Source organism: Andrographis paniculata, unplaced genomic scaffold, assembly GCF_009805555.1.
Source record: "Andrographis paniculata isolate CXL003 unplaced genomic scaffold, ASM980555v1 Contig54END, whole genome shotgun sequence".
In the NCBI taxonomy this organism is placed as follows: domain Eukaryota; kingdom Viridiplantae; phylum Streptophyta; class Magnoliopsida; order Lamiales; family Acanthaceae; genus Andrographis; species Andrographis paniculata.
This window is the reverse complement of record NW_026137589.1, coordinates 3216206-3236965: the sequence shown is the minus strand read 5'-3', so window position 1 is coordinate 3236965 and position 20760 is coordinate 3216206. Positions and strand designations below refer to the sequence as shown.

The window sequence follows — 20760 nt, the reverse complement described above, 5'->3', positions numbered from 1 at the left end:
ATAATATAAATGTGTATTAATTTATATAATTTGATTATAAATTTATAATATACTTATATATATATAAATATTTCAAAATTTTTATTTTTTTGTATTATAAAAAAGTTTATTCTCTAATTATATATATTGTATATATTTTATTAAATTATAATTATTGTAATTTTTTTTATATTTATATAAAAGAAATTATTAAAAAAAAATAAAAAAATGAAAAGAGTAAGTATCTGTCCTGAAACCTCTCCAATCCAGTTTTGGGGTTTTGGGCTTTGGATTGGAGAAACACACCCCTATAAAGTGTCACATGTACTTTATGTATAAAATAATAGTCCCTCCATTCCCTTTTGTTTTTTTTTTTAAAAAATTATACATTATAATTTTATTTTAAAAATTTTATTCATAATTTTTTTTAATTTTAATTATATTAATCAGTTATTTTGATCTATAATTATTTTTATTATATGTAATTATTTTTATTAATATATTTTTAATTATTTATTAATTATACCTCTCCTATATTATATTAAAAATTAAATTTATATTTCAAAATATTATATTAATTTTTATTTAATCACATTAAATAATTATTTAAATTTAAAATCACCCATAAGTACTTAATCCCTCATGTCGGAAGTGATATATACATATGTTAACAAAACCAAATTTACAATATATAACTAACATGTAAGACAATAGATGTCTCAACAAGCATATGGTATGTATAATTAACTCATCAGCATCATAATCAATCTGAAATGTATGATATCCTTTTAAAAAAGAATCATTCAAAACATTTATTATATCCCCTGAATTTTCTATTTACAATGCACTTCTACCAGTAATTTTTAATAAAACCTTTACTATATATATATATCCAAAAGAAGCATTGTTATAATACAGAGTTGATGACATAAGCAGCTCATTACATACTCTACCAAAAGAAGAAAGATATTGGGCAGCAATTATTGGTAATGAAAAGTAAGATACATAATAAACTAACAGTAAGACTAGAATATGTATGTATCCATATGGGAATATCCCAATTGATATTTACATCCAAAAAGGATTTTACTGCACAACAAAATGCTACAAAACAAAGAAAGTTATGCCTCAGCTAAATAAATCTATGCTCTGCTCTCTGATCTGATCTGATCTGATCTGAACCCCCTTTTCAACCAATTTCTTTTTCTACTTCATTCTATTTTCTAAAAGGATTGTCATACCATACCATACCATACCATACCATACCATAAACACGGTTTTATGCGAAGAAACCCACAGAACAAAAAATGATGGGCGGGCGGAAATGGTTGTTCGGTGAATGTTATGACTGCCAAAACAAGTCAAAGTCGCTACTATACAGTGAACGATCCTGAATTTCCAAATTTGCTACGTGCAAGTTTATGAGCTTCGATTGGATGCATTTACACAAAACAAGTGCTAAAGGAAAAATCCACCACTCATTTTCATCCCTGCAAAAAAGAGGAAGTATATAAGGACAAGAAAGACAATATCCAAAAAACCACAGAAAAAGAAACCAATAGCAAAAACACACATAACTAAATCAAATATGTTTAGGTTTAGCTACACTTACATATTCCATGGCTGAAAATTCGGAAGTCCTTTGCTTGGTTGAGTGCGAGAGTGAACATAACCACAAATGAATGCAACAACCTGATGTATAGCAAGAAGGAAAATAAATAAATAAATAACAATTAAGGTAGTGTAAGAGAAGCTTAAGAAATCAGTCTAATAAAATTAACAAAATATTCATGTGAGTTTTTAGACTTGATTAGCAGAAAACAGGAAATAAAAGTTATCGAACATTAGTTTAAATAACCATATAACTAAGGTAAACACGTGGAAGAACATAAGCTACTTACAATATTTATCAAAGACGTAATGTTCCACAAAGCATATATACGAGCAAGGCCTGCTGACCGCCTAGGTCCATGACTGAATAAAGCATTGATTCCAGCAGGAAAGGGAAGTAAAATCCCCAGAGGTATAATGAACAACACAAGAAAGACATCTACCAATGAAATCGAATACAATTGTAGCAACGTGAGCAATACTAGGCTAAAATCTCCTAGAAGCATGATAGAGATAATCAAGCCAACAAGATCCTGAAAGAAAAAATAGAATGCATCTCAGGAAGGGTAATACCAAACATGTAAATTATATTGTCCAAAAGAGATTGTTATGGAGCACATCTAAAAGGGAAATTTCTAAATGGATTGAGTTATGATTTCGATAAGAGAGTGAGAGAAAGTAATTTGGGATAGTCATATACCTGGTGGCCCACAGGCTTAGTGTTGTGAATTAGAAAAGACAAGACAAAGGTTATGTCTCTTTTCTCCCGAAGCACCTTCAAATTGTTGACATTTATAACCAGACCATAGGTTTTCCTCCGTGGATTGCCCTGAGGACTTCTCCATGTTTGATCCCGGTCACTCTTATAGAGAATCTCATCTGTTCGATAGATGCTTGCTGTACTGCTTCAAAAATAAATGCATCAACAAACAAGTTCAGAGTCCCGGAATGGTCGAAATCAGTTCGTATGCAGAACTAACAAGCAGACAACATTGTATAATAATGCAACCTTCACCAACTTCAATACAGAATTCAATATCCATGAATGACAAAGGTGTCTATAAATCAATAATGGAAATGTCATTCAAAGAAACTCATAGCAAATATAACCATTAATATTGAGTGCTCATGCATCAGCAATATTCAACAAGGCAAAAGGCATGTCAATATATTTCAGCTTCAACTCCAGAAAAGACGCATACCTTGACCGCTGATGATTTTCAGGTTCTCTATCAGGTAATGGTAAATCAACATAGTCATCTTCTTCTATAGCATCACGTATCACAAGTCCGTAATGACAGTGACCATCAGGGATAGCTTGAAACAGAGCAAGATTCACATGCACACCATAGACCCTCATGGCAGGATTCGCAACTGTTTCAAGCCACAGAAGAATGGGCCGAAACTTCTTTCTGAGGCAGCCCCTTGTTACCAGCCGTAGCTGAGCATTCAAGCCAGCTACAAAGCGATACCATGTCGATGGTGGCACTGACTGAACCAAAGGTAAACCAGGTAAAATGATAATTTACCAAGAATGTAAAAACATTTCTTGGTTAAAGCAAAATAAAAAATAAAAAATCTCTCCAGTCCATTGCATTAACAACAAACCTGACTCATGAGGCTAGTGATGATATTGTCGTTGTGTAGAGAGAAAGGAGTGAGGTAACTTCCATCGCCACCAAACAACAGAGTCATTGGAAATCTTTGGTGGAGGCGAGGAGGAAGATCATTTCTCTTTTCATCACCACCAAGGAAAAAGTCAACATATGCCAGCATCAAATCTGGGGTTGCAGCAACCTACAGTTATAGAAGTTAAGTCATATCTTGCAGTTCATTTTTCTAAGGCAAACCAAATGGTGGTTTGAGACTGTATGGACATGGAGATGCTGAGAGATGAAACATAAATATAAGAAGAAAACTTCAATAGTAGTTTATGCATGTTATGTGACATGTAATTAGGCAGCTTTATGTAAAGAAGCCGTAACAATATGTGGGAAAGGGCAAAAAGAATATATATAAGAAAAAAGTAAGCCCTAGTCGAGTCTGTTTTGTAAGGGCCAGTTGGTTCAAACATAACACTCTATAGCATAGATAAAGGGAGCCAATTTAGAAACTAAGTCATTGTTGAAAAGACAAAATCATGTGTCTCTTTAAAGACTTATCTCACAAGTTAATAACATAGATAATAGTTCATGAGAATCAAACCATTCAAAAAGACACAAAAAGGTCAATGCAGAAAAATATTTTTGAAGAGCTAACCTTCAGCCCTTCATAAAGAGCACGAGAGCGGCACGACCGCAAGCAAGCATGGTCATATTCAGATCGGACAAATTCTCGTATTTTCTGTAACTTCAATCTCCTCCGCCATTGTTGCCATGACCAAGCAAAAGGGTAGGCGAGAATACAAAGAATGCTGTGCACTGATCCTTCCCACCACTGATATGCAGCAAGTGCATTGATCTCGTCCACAAATGTATTAAATGCACCCTCATAACTGCCATTTGGCATATATATATATATATACACAGTTTTCAAGCTCATGTAGAAGTTCAAATCCACACATCTAAACTTCTGAATTTTTTAGTAGAATAGCATAACACGAGAAAAACTTACACTATTTCTTTCACTTGTTCAGGAGGTGTATGAGGAAGGTGCCAAGGTTCACTAAATGTGTTTGGGCCCACAAAGTACATCCGATGTACATGACTTTGAGACTCCTCTACTCTGTTAGTTTCCAGTACCTGATTTGTAGGCAAGCGAGCTTATCTTTTTCAACCACTTAACGATTACTAGAAAAAGAATGATATTGCAGCCTTATTTTCCACAATTTGACCTTCACAATATGAGACTCTATACCTCATTAAGAGATTCCAGAAAAGGGAATGAATGATCTATTTGAGAACCTTGTTGTGTAGGAGCTGGTCCTGGTAACTCATCAACCCCAATGAACTTCATCCGTGCAACACTAAGAACCAATGCCAATAAAATGAGAAGACCCAAAAGCAAGAGTCCAAACAACCATGGTCCTCCAAAAGTATACACCAACTCTTCAAGAGCAGTATAACAATGTGGCATGTGATATCGCTCGGAAATACACTTATAAGGACAAGGTGTTTCAGTGATACCACCTGTCAATACAGAAAGGATATTTGATTAAGCCAGTAAATTAGGCAAATATGGTGATATACGTGGAACCTGGGAACTCGATGAACAACTCCCAACTTGGATATCTGATACCACTACACTAACATAAGCAACCAAGCAAAGTTTCGTTAAATGATTAGGGTGGATTGATTATTTATTTATTCTAGTCATATATTTACGTAAGACCCATAATTAAATTAAAACCATTATTAACATTCTAATTTATGAGATTATCTTATCATATTGATGAGTGAGTTCAATTAAACACATAAATTAGAGCTAGCTGATAAAAGAAAAACATGCCTTGTACTATAGCAACGCTAAAAGTACAAGTTTGTAATTAAACAAAAAAAGAAATACATGATAAAAAATTTGACTGACAACACTCAATAAATAAGAAACCCTTCAAGATACCTCGGACACGTGTATGAACTGCACGACTAGGAAGCTCATCACTTGGGCATTGAAAGCAGAGGGAGCTATCAGATCCAGTGACATTTTTATAAGTACCAACTGGACATTCCTGCATAAATCAGCAAGAACGTCACCACCTACTGTCCTGAAGTTCCATGTGAAAACAATTTTTATGTAGTAAAACAAATAAATGAAGCAAATGTTTTACATTACTGTCTACTACACACTACTTTTAGAAGCAACTGAACCAATATACACAATTTCCACTTCTTCAACTCCATATAAATGAAAAATGAGGTCAAGTACGTGTTGTTAAACAGTACATATTTACAATCTATATTCAATGAGTCACTACTTAGTATTTCTTTCAAACTTACGTAATAAAAACCCCGCTTGACAATACAAAAAGCATAGACATCACCAAAAATAAGAAGTCAGAAACAAAGGCAACTCAAATATGACCAAATAAAAATGATAATGACCTTGCAGAATATTCCATAGAGCCCCTTTGGGCAAGCTCTTCCACTGATTGTTCCATTTTCACCTATGTATCCTTGGGTGCCACCTAATCCACCCCTATGGTGAAGGCAAACAATCAAATATCAACAAAAAGTTAAATAAAACAATAAACATAGAAGACATGTGTTGAGATATATTTTAGATCAACATTTTAGTTAATACTATTAATACTTGATTATTGCTCCATTTGTCCCACCTTTTGTGTCTTATTTACCGTAGATACATGAATTAGGTAAAATATAATTAATAAATAATTATAAATTAATAGATAACTAAATAGTATAATTAAGATTAAAGAAATTATAGATTATAAAATTTAAGATGAGATTAAAATGTATAATCATATTCCCTAAAAATAAAATGACAAATAAGGTGGAACGGACGAAAATAGAAATAGTAGATAAAATAAGTGGAGACGAAGGGAGTATTATTTAGGCATATCAATTAGATTAAGTTGTTATTATTTGATTCTATACTTTTTGCACTATGCCTATAAATAAAACCCTAATTTCATTACTAATATAAAACTCAAATTTCTCCCAAATGTAACATGGTATCTCAGCCCGTTCTCTCTGGGAACATCCCTATACCCCTGGAATGTACCGGAGACCCTCAACCACCACTGTTGCCACTCCAATCCTCGTCTCTTTATTGTTCTGGTGACATCTTCCTTGGCATATTTTCAATTCATCTGTCAAAATTTGTTTAAGATTTTGATCAGATTTTTGTTCGGTCTTCGATCATATGTCCATAATTCTTGCATCAGGGTTTAACACCGCCACTACGACAAAGAATCGCTGGCACCACCAACATGGGCACCGTAACAGACGATCAATTTGAATGGTTTAAAATTGATATTCGATTATGAAGTCTGTCCATATATAGACTCTGCTCCAGTCTCTGTTACAAAACTCAAGCAAACTTCTACGAAACCACCTCAAGATTGAAGTGGGTATTAGATATTATTAGATTATGTAAATGACTGTTTCACCTAAAAGTTTAAACTTGTAGAAATACGTATCGGGTGTGTTTGTTTGAGAGTTTGGATTTTGAGTCGAGATTTGAATAGTAAAAATTATAAATTTGAATAGTTGTAGGATGTGATATAAATAGGTGTTGATTTGATGTTTTGAATGTAAAATTGATTTTTAGTATTAATATAAAAAAATGAAAAATAGGTGTTTGATTTGATGTTTTTGGGGGAAAAAAATGGGATGAATAGTGGATTTAAAATCCAATCCCCCAAACAAACACACCCATCATTTATTTATATTGTACGGGAGTCAATCAACATGCCCCTTCACGTATAAGGGGATATACACTACCATGTGAATCTTACACGTGGACGACAACGAATGAGGGCGAGGGCAGTGAGACTCGAACAGGGGACTCCCCGGCTCTGATACCAAGTGAATGTCAAACTCAATTCTATTTTATTTCACTTGAACATGATTACGTAAATAAACACTAAAATATAAACCACATTTATCTAAAATATCAGAAAGTCCCCTACACTATTCTAAATACAAAATTAACTTATATACAATATATTTAACATATATGTTTTTGATAAATATTTTAGTTAATGATATTTAGATCTAGTGGATATTATTTACTCATATCTACGAGAATAGATTGTTTTCATTTGAGATTATCTCTTTTGAATTCTGCATATATATATGCTCTAATTTCATTACTAATGAATAACTCAAAACTTTTCACATATGTAACACAATGCAATTCCAAAATGCTCTTGCCTGAATACATGGCTTTATCCCTCGGGAAAAAAAAAAAATCCCCTAAATCACCTTCAATATATTCCCAAACATGCAAATGAAGTTACGTTTAGTGCATCGCTAGGGAAAACATTAATCTATTAGTTTGGTTATAGCTTTCAGCTATCTATCGGATCTATCTAATTTGTACCTTAAACTTGTCTCCTCATCAATAAGCCAATTTACTCCCTGAAAAAGATATATAAGGTCATACTAATCAGCAGAAAAGGCTAAAGGAAAAGCTGACAGTGTTGTAGAGGGCCCCCAAAATTGGGTAGTGAAAAATTAGTATGGATGGATAAGTGTTTGGCCAAATAGGGCCAGCATACATGGCCATGGCCATCTCCTTTACTTTAGGTTGAAACACATCAGAATGGCATAAACATTGAAGAAATCTTTTCCGTTGAAGAAATCCTATGAAGCATCGTCAGTACCCCCATTCGGACCTATTCTCATATTCGTGTGAAGTTCAACTTTAAAGATGCCCTCAACTGAATTCACGGGGCTCCACCCCCTTGGAAGGTTAACTCAAAAATAAATAAACTCCACTATCTTATCTTGAGATGCCCCTCTCATCTCCTTTGAGCACATCCTCTGATCCGAAAATGGGATGGCAAGACGCTTTGCAAAGCATTTGAGGGATCGCCGGTTTTTCAATTTGGCTGTGAGTAGAACTAAACTCCCCAACATTTCTCCCTAGCTTGGTTCTCTCTATGTACTGCACAATTTCAATATAAATAAAATCTCCTAAGCAAGATACTGGTTTAGCAATTTTCATTGCAGCAACAACCCACTTCATCAGTTGTATCTTGTACCTCACCACACTTCTCCAAATAACAATTATCACAACAAACATTAAGACACCGAATTAGATATGTAGAAATCTGAAATTATCAAGGAAGGCTGATATGCAGCAGGAAGTATCAGAACTAACCTTGTTTGAATGCTTCCATTCAGTGTAGCTATTGGCCAATACACATCCCCCGTGGGAATGTCTGACCAATGAAAATGAATCCTTCCTCCACCTCCTCCACCGCCACCAATAGGGCTACCTTGGCCTCCAACGCTTGATAAGTTTCCAGATTCACCCATTGATAAAAAGCGCAAAAATAGCAAGATAGTACCACCTGATCCACCTCCAGGGCCCATGGTCACATTATCAACAGAGGATTTAATCTTCAGGAGACTCCCTCTAAAGCTATCCCCATCTGCTCTAACAGAACCTTTAACAGATAAAGTTACCAGCGGATGATCCAATGAACCCATCACTGCATGGAGAGGATTAAGTTTATTAGGGTGGCAACATAAAGTGTGTATATATATATATATATGGATGGTGTGTGTACACAGTAGGAGAAACGTCAAATTATGATATACATGAACTCAAGAAGTTGATGAGACTATGAAATAAGTATTGTCTGTGTCCTAATCATAATCATAATCATAATTCATAACAACAACAATAATAATAAAACTGGGTCAGCAGCATACATTATTTGGTGCCAAAATATCCATGTACGTTGAAGCTAATTTGAGATAATATCTAAAACTACAGCACGGTAAGCTTGTTTGGCTACCCAATACTAAACTGTTCCTGATTTTATAACTTGTTTAAATCGCAACAGAATAAGTATGTTCATAATATCATATGATGGGGGAATGGAGCACAAAGAGAAATACAAGAATAAAAGTTAACATTCAAGAATCCAAAAAAATAAAAAGACAAGTCAGTCACTCACACTCCCATTACCTCAGCAAAAAGCACATCCTTACTCAAGAGTTCACACCACAAACTAGAAAATTAAAGAGTAGCAGGGTGAAAAAGCAAGCATTTGCATGAAATCAAATTAAACATGGAACTGCTAGAATAAATAAAATTACTCAACAACATAATTAATCAACGTATAAACTTCAGCTCACCCAGAACACCACCACCAGCAGTTGATTCAGCCAAGCTATCATTACCGCTGCCACTACCCAATTCACAAGGTAAATTAGCATCTCCATATGATATCCCACCCTCAATGCAGCTTTCATTATAACAGCCCATTCCACCTCTACCACCGTGACCGCCACCACTGCCAAGACCATTACTCAATATTACTCCTTGACCAACACCACCATGACAGCCTGCATAGAAATAAATATAGGCTGTTAAAGACAATGCCAATGAATCACATTTGACTCCAAGGCCAGAAGTGAAACAAAGAATTAATACCTAAGCAAAGAAACTTACCCATTCCAGATGTGCTTATAACTCCAGATGTTTGTACATTGATAGTTCTGGCTCTATGAAAATGAACCACTGAGCCTTCAACCAAACCCTCCACAAGGATGTCCTCCACCCGACAGATCTGCATAACAATACCAAATATTGAAAAACCTTATGTGAACAGCATAACTACATACTCCTAGCAAGAGAGAAACAACTTATACCAAATGACAACCATAACAGAACAATAAATAATTGGAAAGTCAAATGCTCTTGGTTGGAGGATCCTGGCCTTTTGCCCATATGGAGATTGAACATCAACATAAACAAGCTCCACCTGTCTATGGGAAAATTACCCTTCAACACTTTTCAATAATTCCCCAAGTTCTAACAAGACAGCGGACTATTTTGCATAGAGAGCTACTAAAGGTGACGAGTTATCTGTCTCGTCGTAATTAGTTTTCTATTATTTCCTTTGGCCCTAGCTATATGTATCTCTCTTTCCTAAATAAAATAAATGATCTCCTTAAAAAAAAAAAAAAGGCAACAGAGCAATAAGAACTCAATGTTATGTTAACGGCAAAACGAGTACCTGTAGGGTAAAGGAGAGAGAAGAATTCACGTTACAATCTTCAGGTGGGTGAAGCAGTTCAGCAGGACAATCTTGTGAACCACAATAAAGTTTTGGGGTACTAACAAGAAACAAAAATTAATTTACAGCACTATGAATAGCATGCATCTGATGATACTGAACAGAATAGGGAACTTACACTGCATCATTAGAGGAATTCCTTAGAGGACCACGGAGAATAGAACCAGGTCCAATCTTCATCAGAACAAGAAGAATAGGCAGAGAAACAAAATTAGCAATCATGAGAAATGTCTTGTGACATTGGGATGTGTGGAAGTAAACCTCAATGCTACTCCACATGCTTAAATATATCAAAATAACAAGCAGCTTTAAGGGGATTAGGAGAAGCTCAAACGCAACATGCTTTCACCAGAATAGTTTATATAATTGTATTAATTATAATATTAGTGTAAGCACACTGGTATAAAATGTAAATGTTTAAAAAACTACTCAACACGAATCAGAGCACTATCTACCATGAAAGTTATATCAAACTGAATCTAGATCAGAAAAAGTAGAGCGCGCCCAATAATGGATCAGTGACGAAGTCAAACCAATTGCATACCACAACTACAGGCCCTAAAAATAAGGATAAAGAAACTCAGCAACTAAGCTGCATGAAGTGTGCTTGGTTGGCATCTCAAGTTAAGTTGCACTATGCTTCCAACTTCTTTTCCATATATTAAGTCATATGGGACCCACTTAAAATCTTATATTTCTATTTCTCTCATTAATATTTTATATATTCGAAACTATTCATTTTTTATAAAAAAAAAGGCAAATTTCAACCTTTACTTTTGACATATTCTTTTCCTGAAAAAACCAGTTGACAGGATACAGGAAAGCTTCATAGTAAAAGTTTTCCCGGTGTCGATGAAGATAAAAAGGTTAAAATGAAGCAGGTTAGAACGGGCAAGAAAAGAAAATTTTTCCAGTGTTTATGAAGATTAAAAGCAAAGTGGAGGTCAATGTTCAAGTTCAAAAGTCTGCCCGACTCTAAAGGAGGTGTAATCTGTTAGACCAAATTCCCGCCAAGTGTGGATATGATTGTTACAAAAAAATGAAATAACCAAAGCTGCTGGAATTAAATATAAATACTAAAATAAAGGCTCCATATTTAGATCAAAGCTCAGCATAAAAAATATAAAATAAAATAAAAATAAAAAACAGTAAAAGGAAACAAAACTGCAAACGGTAGGCAACAAAATGACTTATCTAGCTTGATGCATTGCAAATAGGGAAACATTGCTGTCAAACATAGATTTTTGCTTACATTGATGCCATAAAATAATGATAAAACCAGGCGTTGTGCTTCGATACAGTCTCCAGGGCCAGATAAATTTAATGAACCTTGTCCATGAACTCCCAAGTTGGCATTAGAATGAATGACTGATTTTTCCTGGTGAAATAAATTGAAAAAGCAAGTAATGCATGCATGCCAATAACACAATGCCAGAGGGTAACTAATGGTGAACTTACCCTTAGCACTATAAGATTACTAGCTTCAAGTGAGGATGTATCAACATTTTTATCTCCACCGCCATCTATGAACATGCTTGAGTTCCACATTAAAAACATCTTAACAGTCATGCGAAGAGCACCAAAAACCTAAAAATAAATGGGAAAGAAATACAAGTTTATAAAACTAACTTCATAGAAGCATTAAATAAAGAATAAGTACACGTAAGGCTCAATCCCATCGAAACATCAGATAAAAATCAGGTAATCACAAAGTGGTCTTCAAAAGATGGTTGCAGAAGAAAGCACAAGAAAAAAATGTCAATCGATTCATATAATCTTCCATGAGTTTGTATAATGAATTTGCTTACTCTAATTTCAGAATCACTCATCAACAACTCTTCTGCAACTAGCTCAAACTCTGACATTGAATAATGAGCAAGCCCAAAACTCAATAGTGCTCCGGACAATAGGCTGATTTGTCCTTGGACCTAGATGGAAAACAACACAAAATTAGATTCCTGATATGTAATGTTTGAGACCCTATGTAACAGTAGCTCAAAGGCCACAATAGCAGGTAGCAAAATAGTTTAGAAAGATCACAGCATCAAAAAATAGATATATCATAAATACAAAATGAATAAATAGAAAAACAAAAAACGCTTGAAACGTAAACTGCCAACAGCTAATAATAAAGGTTGCAGATGCTGAAGAACTTTAATTTCACGGACCTGGACACGACTCCACAACAAAGGTACAGCTGCCTTTGCATCATTCAGAATATAAACATTTGTTAAAAATGGTTGAGGGAATTCCATGAAGAGTGTTTCCGTGTATGTTGTCTTATGATCATTGTTGACAGTAAGGCTGCGAGGCACATAATCATAAAACGTTCCAGCAGCACCAGCATTTTCAGGGCAACCAAGACTGCTGCCACCTACAATATAAGACATTGACAGGCGCTTAACTGGCTTAATCATCAGGCTAATAGAAAGACAATATGGTACTGATGTTATTTATTGTTATGCATTAGACCACTAGCGTAAACATTGGGGGCAAGGAACAACAATTTGCTGAGGTGAGTAAAGCAGAGACATGGAAAAAATCCAAGTGTTGAACTCTTATAAATCACTAGTTAATAGTTAAACTGTTCTATACACAAGTAGTAAAGTTTCCAATCAAACAATTTCTCATATTAGTTGGCAATAGAACTAATAATCAGGATATCTTGCTTTGCCTAGTTAGAAAAAACACATTGAAGCTGATTCATCATAAGACATTAAGGTTGCGTTTGTTTGTGAATTAGGTATCTTGGATTAAGATTTATTTTAATAGAAAATAAATCTAGATGGGGTGATTGGATGGAAAATGAGTGCTAGATATGATTTTCAGGGGGGATATTTTACTGTATGTTGCATAATGTGAAACAAGTTCGAAGACACAAATCCTAAATCATTAGGCAAGGGAATCATTTAATAAATACTCAATAGTCAATACAATAATAAGAGCATCAAGTTAGAAATAGGAGTATGCCTTGCCATCAAAATCAAATTGTTTGAACTTCAAATTTGACACATATCAAAAACTTGAGCCTTCAAATCCAATCAAATTCGAATTCTCTTTCATAAAAGCTGAATTCGATCTCGGAATTAGGAATATCAAATTCAATGGGTGTGTGTTTGTTTGGTTGTGATTTCAATTAATCACCACTATTCACATCGCACGGTTCCCAATAAAAATACATATTTCCTCTCATAAAACATCACATCAAAATACCATTCAAACATAAACCCAATCAAAGCCCCATTTCAAATCAATTTCAAACCACAACCAAACAAACCCTTAGGGTGTGTTTGTTTGGGGGAGTGGATTGTGGTTTGGGACTTGAATAGTAAAAATTTTGAATTTGAATAGTTATATGATGTGATATAAATAGATATTGATGTGATATTTTGAATAAAAAATTAATTTCAAGTATAATATTCCCTCCCTCCCAACTCAAAGTACTTTTTATTACAATTTTCTTCTATTCCACTCAAAAGTATCCCTTTCTAATTTTAGTGAAAATAATAATACATTAATTCCAAAATACTCATAACTTTTACTTAGATTACAAATATACCATTACACATACAATTATTTTATACATAAAGTTAACGGGTAAAATTGTCAAAATGTCTTGCACACTTGACTGATAAAACACCATTATTTCTTAATCTACTACAAAACCCCAAATGGGTACATTTATCCAGGACCGGGGAGTTTAAAAAGTGAAAAATAGATATTTGATTTGATATTTTTGGGGAAAATAATTTTTATGAATAGTAAAAATGTTATAAACAAACACACCCTTAAAGTTCGGTTTTATCTTTTTGTTTTGGATTTTTGTTTGAATAGTGTTTGGGACGTGATGTTTATGTGAAGAAATAGTATATTTATATAGAGAATGACAAAGGTTACACGGTAGAATAACATAAATCAAGACTCCAAAAGAACATGGCCGACATTCAGAAAAATATAATTTTGTGGTCAAATTTCAAACTAAATTGTGAAGTAGGCCAAATTGACTTACTTTAATATCAATTGTGAATTAGATATAAATGAAGGGTGTGTTTGTTTAATGTTTTAGTTTGAAGTATTTTTTTACATGAAGTATGAAAATTATATCGATAATATAAAAAATAATATTGTGTTGAATTTTGACTTTTGTGGGAGAATAAAATATATATATATTAGAAATCGTATCAGAATTGGGTTGGGCAAACAATCCCTAATATTTTACATTAATATAAGGTTGTGTTCCTTTGGCACAAAATTTCCGAAACTCATTGTTCTGCTATTGTTTGGCGAAAATGGGGCTTCAAACTCCCCCTACGTTGACAACCTCTGACCCTACCCATTTGCCTACTTTGCTTGTCTCATTTATCTTTGATCCAGCTACCCTAAACTAAAATAAACATCAGCAAACCTTTCCTCGTCACAGCCGAGAACACACATCAACGTACCGGTGGAATGGGTTAGTGATTCCGGCGAAAGACCCGCGTCGCCAGCCTGAGTTGCGGCTGTTCCAGTGAGACCAAAGCTAACTCCAGTAAGAGTCGCACTACAGCAGAGCTTCTAAAGAGGATGGAGGAAGGAAGGGGAATCAGGAAGAAGACGAAGAAATTAGAGAAGAATATGATGGATGAAGCAAGATGAAAGCGCTGTTGTCATGGCGTCGCCATGGCACCCGCTTTCTTGAAAGCGCCAGGACTCATCGCCTCGCCTCATTAGACAAAGGGGCGTTGAAATGCAACGGCGACACTATGGTGACCCCTTAGTGATGCCATGGCGACGCCATAGCACTGTTCTGGCTAGCCCAGAACACTGTGAGTCTTCAGGTTAGCCTAGGCCCCCAAACCACACCTACCTTAGCCCCTACACCTTTGAACTCGATCGAACCCAAATTAATCATTCTTTCTCTGCCCCTGCTCTCTTTGATCTCCTCCTCTCTTTTCCCTAATCTCTCTGGTCTGCAGAGGATGCGTCTTCATCTCATTCATCTCACCGCTACATCCCATTAGTGTTTTTATTCACACTTCAAATATTTTTAAACTTCTAATCTAAAATTAGTGGCTCCAACCCCACTACCTCCAATTTAATAGTGCTATTTTTTTTATCCTATTATGTAATACTTATAAAATATCATATATATGTATATGTAAATTTTTATGCACAACGCCGTGTTCGCCATTTTGTCGCCATGGCGGTCCACCTGTGCCACGCCGCAAAAGGGCGCCGTGACAACCTTGGACAAAAGAAAACCGGGAAGAAGAACAAATTAGAAAAGAAAAAGAAAGAAGGGTGGAATATTATTATTAATAATAATAATCAAATTTATCTAATCTAACACACTATTACTACCTGTCAATTCAATACCCCCATCAAAATCCCTCAAACCCAAAGAAAACATATTAACCCAAAGGAATACATCTTCACAAAACTCTGCAAAAATTCAAATCTAAACTAAACCAAAACAAAATCTTCCCAAACTTTTCCCAAAGGAACGCACCCTAAAGGTTCGGTTTGTTTTTTATTTGAAATTGAAGTTTTGATTTGAGTTTTGATTTAAATAGTATTTTGATGTGGATATTCTGTGAGAGGAAATAATGTATTTTTATTGGGAACCTTACGGGCTGAATAGTGTTGAAATAGGTTTGAAATCATAACCAAACACATCCTAGACCATATAATTAAAAGTCCAAATGTTTTCTTGACATTAACCTAGGGGTGTGTTTGTTTGAAGGATTAGGGGGATTTACATTATTCATACAAAAATTTCCCCTCAAAAATATCAAATCAAACACCTATTTTTTATTTTTATATTATACCAAAAATTAATTTTACATTCAAAACATTACATCAATACATATTTATACCCATCATACAATTATTCCAATTCAAATTTTTTACTATTCAAATCTCAATCCAAAATCCAAACCCTCAAACAAACACACCCCTAATATCTTAGAAAATGAGAAACAATCAATTAATGCCGCTCTAATGGAAAATCCGAATATCAAGCAATGAGAAGGGCAATTTGTGAGCTAATTAAGGAGCCGAGTTGCCACCGTTATAATTCTCTTTTCTTCTCTTATTTTTTTTTTTGTGTTCGTTCAATCTTCTTTTAGTTCACCTCTTGTTCTCTATTATGTTTCTTTTCTTTGTTTCCTGACCTCTTCTTCGCCGCCGCTGGCACTTCCGTCACAACTTTTTTCAAATTTTATGTTTTTCTTTTTTTTTTTTTTTCAAGATTTCAAGTAGATGGGTCTTCATCAAGTCTAGTGACGTAAAGTTGGGTTTGAAAATTTCAAGGTTGATTCAGGTATTCAATATTTTTTTAATCGGGTTAGGTCTTAGGTCTTAGGTCTTACTATACTCGATCTATAGCCATCCCTAGTAATATTAGTAATTAGCAATTAAAATGCCCAAGTTTATTGGTCAATTAGTATGCTAGATTAGTGCCTAGAATTGGTGACTATTTTTTTGGAGTTTGGTTTCTAGTTTTTCACTAAACAATCATTGCAATTCCCTATAAAAATAGGGTATTTTCCCTCACAAAACATAACACCCCAAACAACTATTCAAACCAAAAAAAAAAAAAACAAACTCCAAATGAACACAGCCAATAGTGTATTTGCATTAATTATGTGAGTTGAAACTTTGGAATTTAGATATTCGGAAACTCTAAAATTTCCTAACTTGCACACTCAATCTTCAAAAGACTACCGTATATTCAGGAAAGGGGTAAGAGATGTAGATCTCAAGAATCTATTTCTCCAAAGCATCATTCTAGCTATTCAAGCATTATAGACGGCATTCCCTCAGATAGTTTCAACCTCCAAGATGTCACACCAACTTTGTTAGCATGGTAAGTTGGTTCAAACTAATCAAAAAAATTAAGGTTTGTTTACTTGCGTAATGTGATTTTAGTTTGTGTTTATTCCATGATTTTAAAGTGAAATATTTGTTAAATGTAATATTTCAAATAAAAAGTAAGTTGAATGTGATATTTTTAAAAGAAAATTGGGCAATTGAATAGTAAAAAACAAGTAGGAAAGGAAAAAGTAAGCAAACCCTAAGGCTTATTCTCTTTAACATTTTTCATCAATTTTTTTACTTGCAACTTCATAGTTCCTAGTAAAGATTTTTCATACGAAATATTACACCCAACAACCATCTCACCCAAAAACAAAACACAAACACACAAATAGTGCACGAAGTGAGCAAACCTAAGTCATTGTAGTTTTACAGAAAAATGATACTAACACATTCTTGTGTTTAAACATGGCATCATACTTAAATTTTAAATAATACTCCCTCTGTCCCATATCTATATATTCATTTGTTTTTTGCACGGAGTTTTAGAAATATTAGTATTATATTGGGATAAAGTAGAAATAAAGGTAAAAAGACTAAATTAACCCTATTAGTATTGTATGATATAAAGGTAATGGCATTTGTGTAATATATTGTAAATTGGAAGGGTATTTGTAATGTTAGGTAGATAGTACAATTACTAAAAAGAAAATAGATACTTTGTTATAGGACATACCAAAATGGAAAAATTGATAGATTGTTAAAGGACGGAGGGAGTAATAAGTGAGCTTTTTCTTTAAAATGATTATTTTTTTGTAAATTTGTACAATTGTTCAGTGTTTATTGAATTTAAAGTTAAGAAAAGCATATGCTCTACTCTATTTAGATTTTTTTTTCTAGTTTTTTTATTATGCAATCTTCATGATACCCTGCAAAAATACACATTATTTTTCCTTGCAAAACATAACATTCAATCACTATCTAAACCTAAAAAAAACTAAACTAAAGCACCATACCAAACACAAGAAGAACAAACACATAAAGAACAAACACATAATATTTGTGAAATAATCTTGAATGAAAGTTTACATTTAAATATTTGTAATATAGATGTATATACATAAGAATTGTCAACTGTAGTTTTTGGTTGTTAAATCTATTTTAGTTATTTTATTTTAGGAGAATCTACTTAATTATTGCCAACCCAAAAGCTAAACTTGCATTAACATCCAACCATTTAAGGGGTTTCTTATAATCCTTCTAATTTTAATCAACCAAACCGTCCCAAGCTGCCACTCTATATCTTAGTCCACAACACGGCTTTAGCACATGAGAACAGGTTGAGAGTCATGATTGAACATATTAAACCTTACTCAAATCCAAGTTGTCCATCTGCAACCTCTACACAAGAAGAATACAAAAATAGAAACAAACTAAACTGTTTCCAATGCCAAAACCAACAACATCACATTTCAAAACTGCTGGTTTCCAATGTATAGAAAGTCTTGGATTGCATTGCATTCTTTTATAGCTAGACCTAAGAGAAATTTGGCCCATAAAAGTGGCCAGCTGATATGTAGTAAAACAGAACGAGGAAAGTATGAAGATGCATTGTGTCCCATAAATCCAAACATAAAAAGGCAAGAAAGAAAACCAGAATCCATACCATGTACAGCGATGCGAGGCTCTTCATGTCTGCTAAAAATATTGACTGTAACTCTGCCACCGCCGCCGCCACCAAAACCATTACCCCCACAAGCACTTATAAGACCAATTCCAACCCTGTGCTTCACAAGAGATTAAAAACAAAAAATAATAAATACACACACAAACATGTGCAAGCACGGTCATAATAAGCAAATGGAATTCAATACTTCCCATAAGCAGATCAGATTTAGACATCAAAATATACATTGATAACAGATATAAAACATCATAGTTACGAAGATATTGCCAAGCACTGGCTCAAAAACCAAACAGACTCAGTTTCACATATAAAATTAGTAAACTGCATCTTGCTAATTTGATAATGATGGCCGTTGCTAATTAGTGAGACCTGCAGAGCGAGCTAGCTGAATCTATCTAATTCATTGATAATTCCAAGAATATAACACACTAATATAAAATACTAGAAGAAGATTTTGTTTTTAGTCCAAACTACAAAATCATGAATACAGTATACAATGTAACTGCCGAAAACTTACATTCTATGGGCTTCGATGTATATGCTGCCTCCAGATCCACCTCCACCTTTGGCTCCTCCGTCTCCTCCATCAGCCAAAACAGTACCGTTCACCTCCAAGAGGTTTGAAATTATAAACATTACCCTGCCTCCTCCTCCACCCCCATAATCAATTTCCTTGCTTGTCGTCCCACCTCTACTCCCATAACTCCAGGGCAACGACAAACTTGACCAGGAATAAGTATCTCCTCCCCAAACATCTTCTGGAAGCTTAGTTTTATTCATCAAACAAGCTGCACCCCTGCCACCATACCCCCCGCCAGCTCCATCCACTCCTTGTGGCGTCCCGCTAGTCTGTGGCGGTGGCTCCCCGGCCAGCCCAGTAGTGTTAACGGTCGAACCATTCCCAAAACTAGCATTGTTTGAGACTAACTGAAATGTTCCACACAGAATGGATGAATTCTCTCTCAACGTAAAGTTTCCAGTAATATTTATTGAGAGCTCACATCCTTCAAACGATGAGCAATTCACCGTAACATTTGGCAGAATGATGACATCGCCCTTCCCTTCTAAATACACATTTTTCGACAGATTCACATTAGAGACTATCTCGCAGGTCGTATCCAGTGAGCCAATGCCGCCGAGATCGGACTCGCACGACAACGAAGGCGGGTGTGGCGGCGGCGGCGGAGGCGCAGGCGGCGTGTAGTCCTGATGGAACAACAGAACATCCGATTCGAAATCCAAGTCAAACCCCGAATCCTCCACACCGACAACCCGCCTAGGGTTTCCGAAAAGTGACAGCAACAGAACTCCCCCCAACACCTCCACCACCAATCGAAGCGACGGCCGGTAACAAAGCGCGCGAGCAGCCATCTACAATCGAAATAGTCATCACACCAGGCGCCCCAAATCAGGAGTAGATTGCATCTGAAGGAGCCCAAAAATCAAAAACCAAAAAAGGATTTCAAATCAAAACCTAGAACAAAACCCCGCGAAAATTAACGGCACGCAGCCCTCCCTCCGATCCCCTACAAGGTCGCAGCGCGCGGTGCAAGGCACACGAATGCGTGCATCTGATCGAATCGAATCAAATCAGGCAGTGATGCAGGTGCGGTTTGTACGTACAGATTGCGGGGAAGGAGGGTTTTGGAGCTGAGGAGAAAAAGGTACAGAAAATAATGAATGGTTTTAGAGAGAGAATGACTGCGTTGTGAGTATTGTAATCAGTTTTCGGGTAGAGTGAGAAACCAAATTAGCAATTGCTTTGCAGTGGCAGAGCTGAGTCAATCACAGTTTCCCCTTTTTTTCTTTTTTCGTTTTTTTTTACACATTTATAACATAATAAAAATAAATAATTATTGCTCCCAGCTCATGTGTTTTTAAAAAATAAATAAATAAATATTCGGATTTAATTGTTCAATTTATATAGAAAAATCACATTAATAATTATTTAAATTGAAATTTTAAAAAAAAA

The 20760-nt window shown here is 34.8% G+C and overlaps 1 protein-coding gene across 5 annotated transcripts; it reads right to left on the bottom strand.

Moving 5' to 3' along the window:
• Positions 1-948: 948 nt before the first annotated feature.
• Positions 949-20533, bottom strand: LOC127255657 (uncharacterized). 5 transcript variants are annotated; one of them, XM_051281312.1, is made up of 23 exons: positions 20263-20533; positions 19306-20159; positions 18768-18883; positions 12475-12680; positions 12115-12234; positions 11765-11893; positions 11559-11684; positions 10425-10480; positions 10247-10346; positions 9679-9796; positions 9363-9572; positions 8377-8710; positions 5631-5724; positions 5149-5257; positions 4447-4718; positions 4204-4331; positions 3850-4084; positions 3199-3387; positions 2793-3082; positions 2291-2495; positions 1881-2123; positions 1592-1671; positions 949-1469 (listed from the first exon to the last, which is right to left on the bottom strand). In XM_051281312.1, exons 2-23 carry the CDS (start codon positions 20157-20159, stop codon positions 1322-1324), a joined length of 4362 nt encoding a protein of 1453 aa, XP_051137269.1. In that variant the 5' UTR covers positions 20263-20533; the 3' UTR covers positions 949-1321. The 5 variants fall into 5 exon arrangements, with proteins under 5 accessions (XP_051137269.1, XP_051137268.1, XP_051137270.1 ...); XM_051281311.1 differs by having other exon boundaries at positions 19306-20533; XM_051281313.1 differs by having other exon boundaries at positions 2291-2492; positions 19306-20533.
• Between the last annotated feature and the right edge of the window lie 227 nt (positions 20534-20760).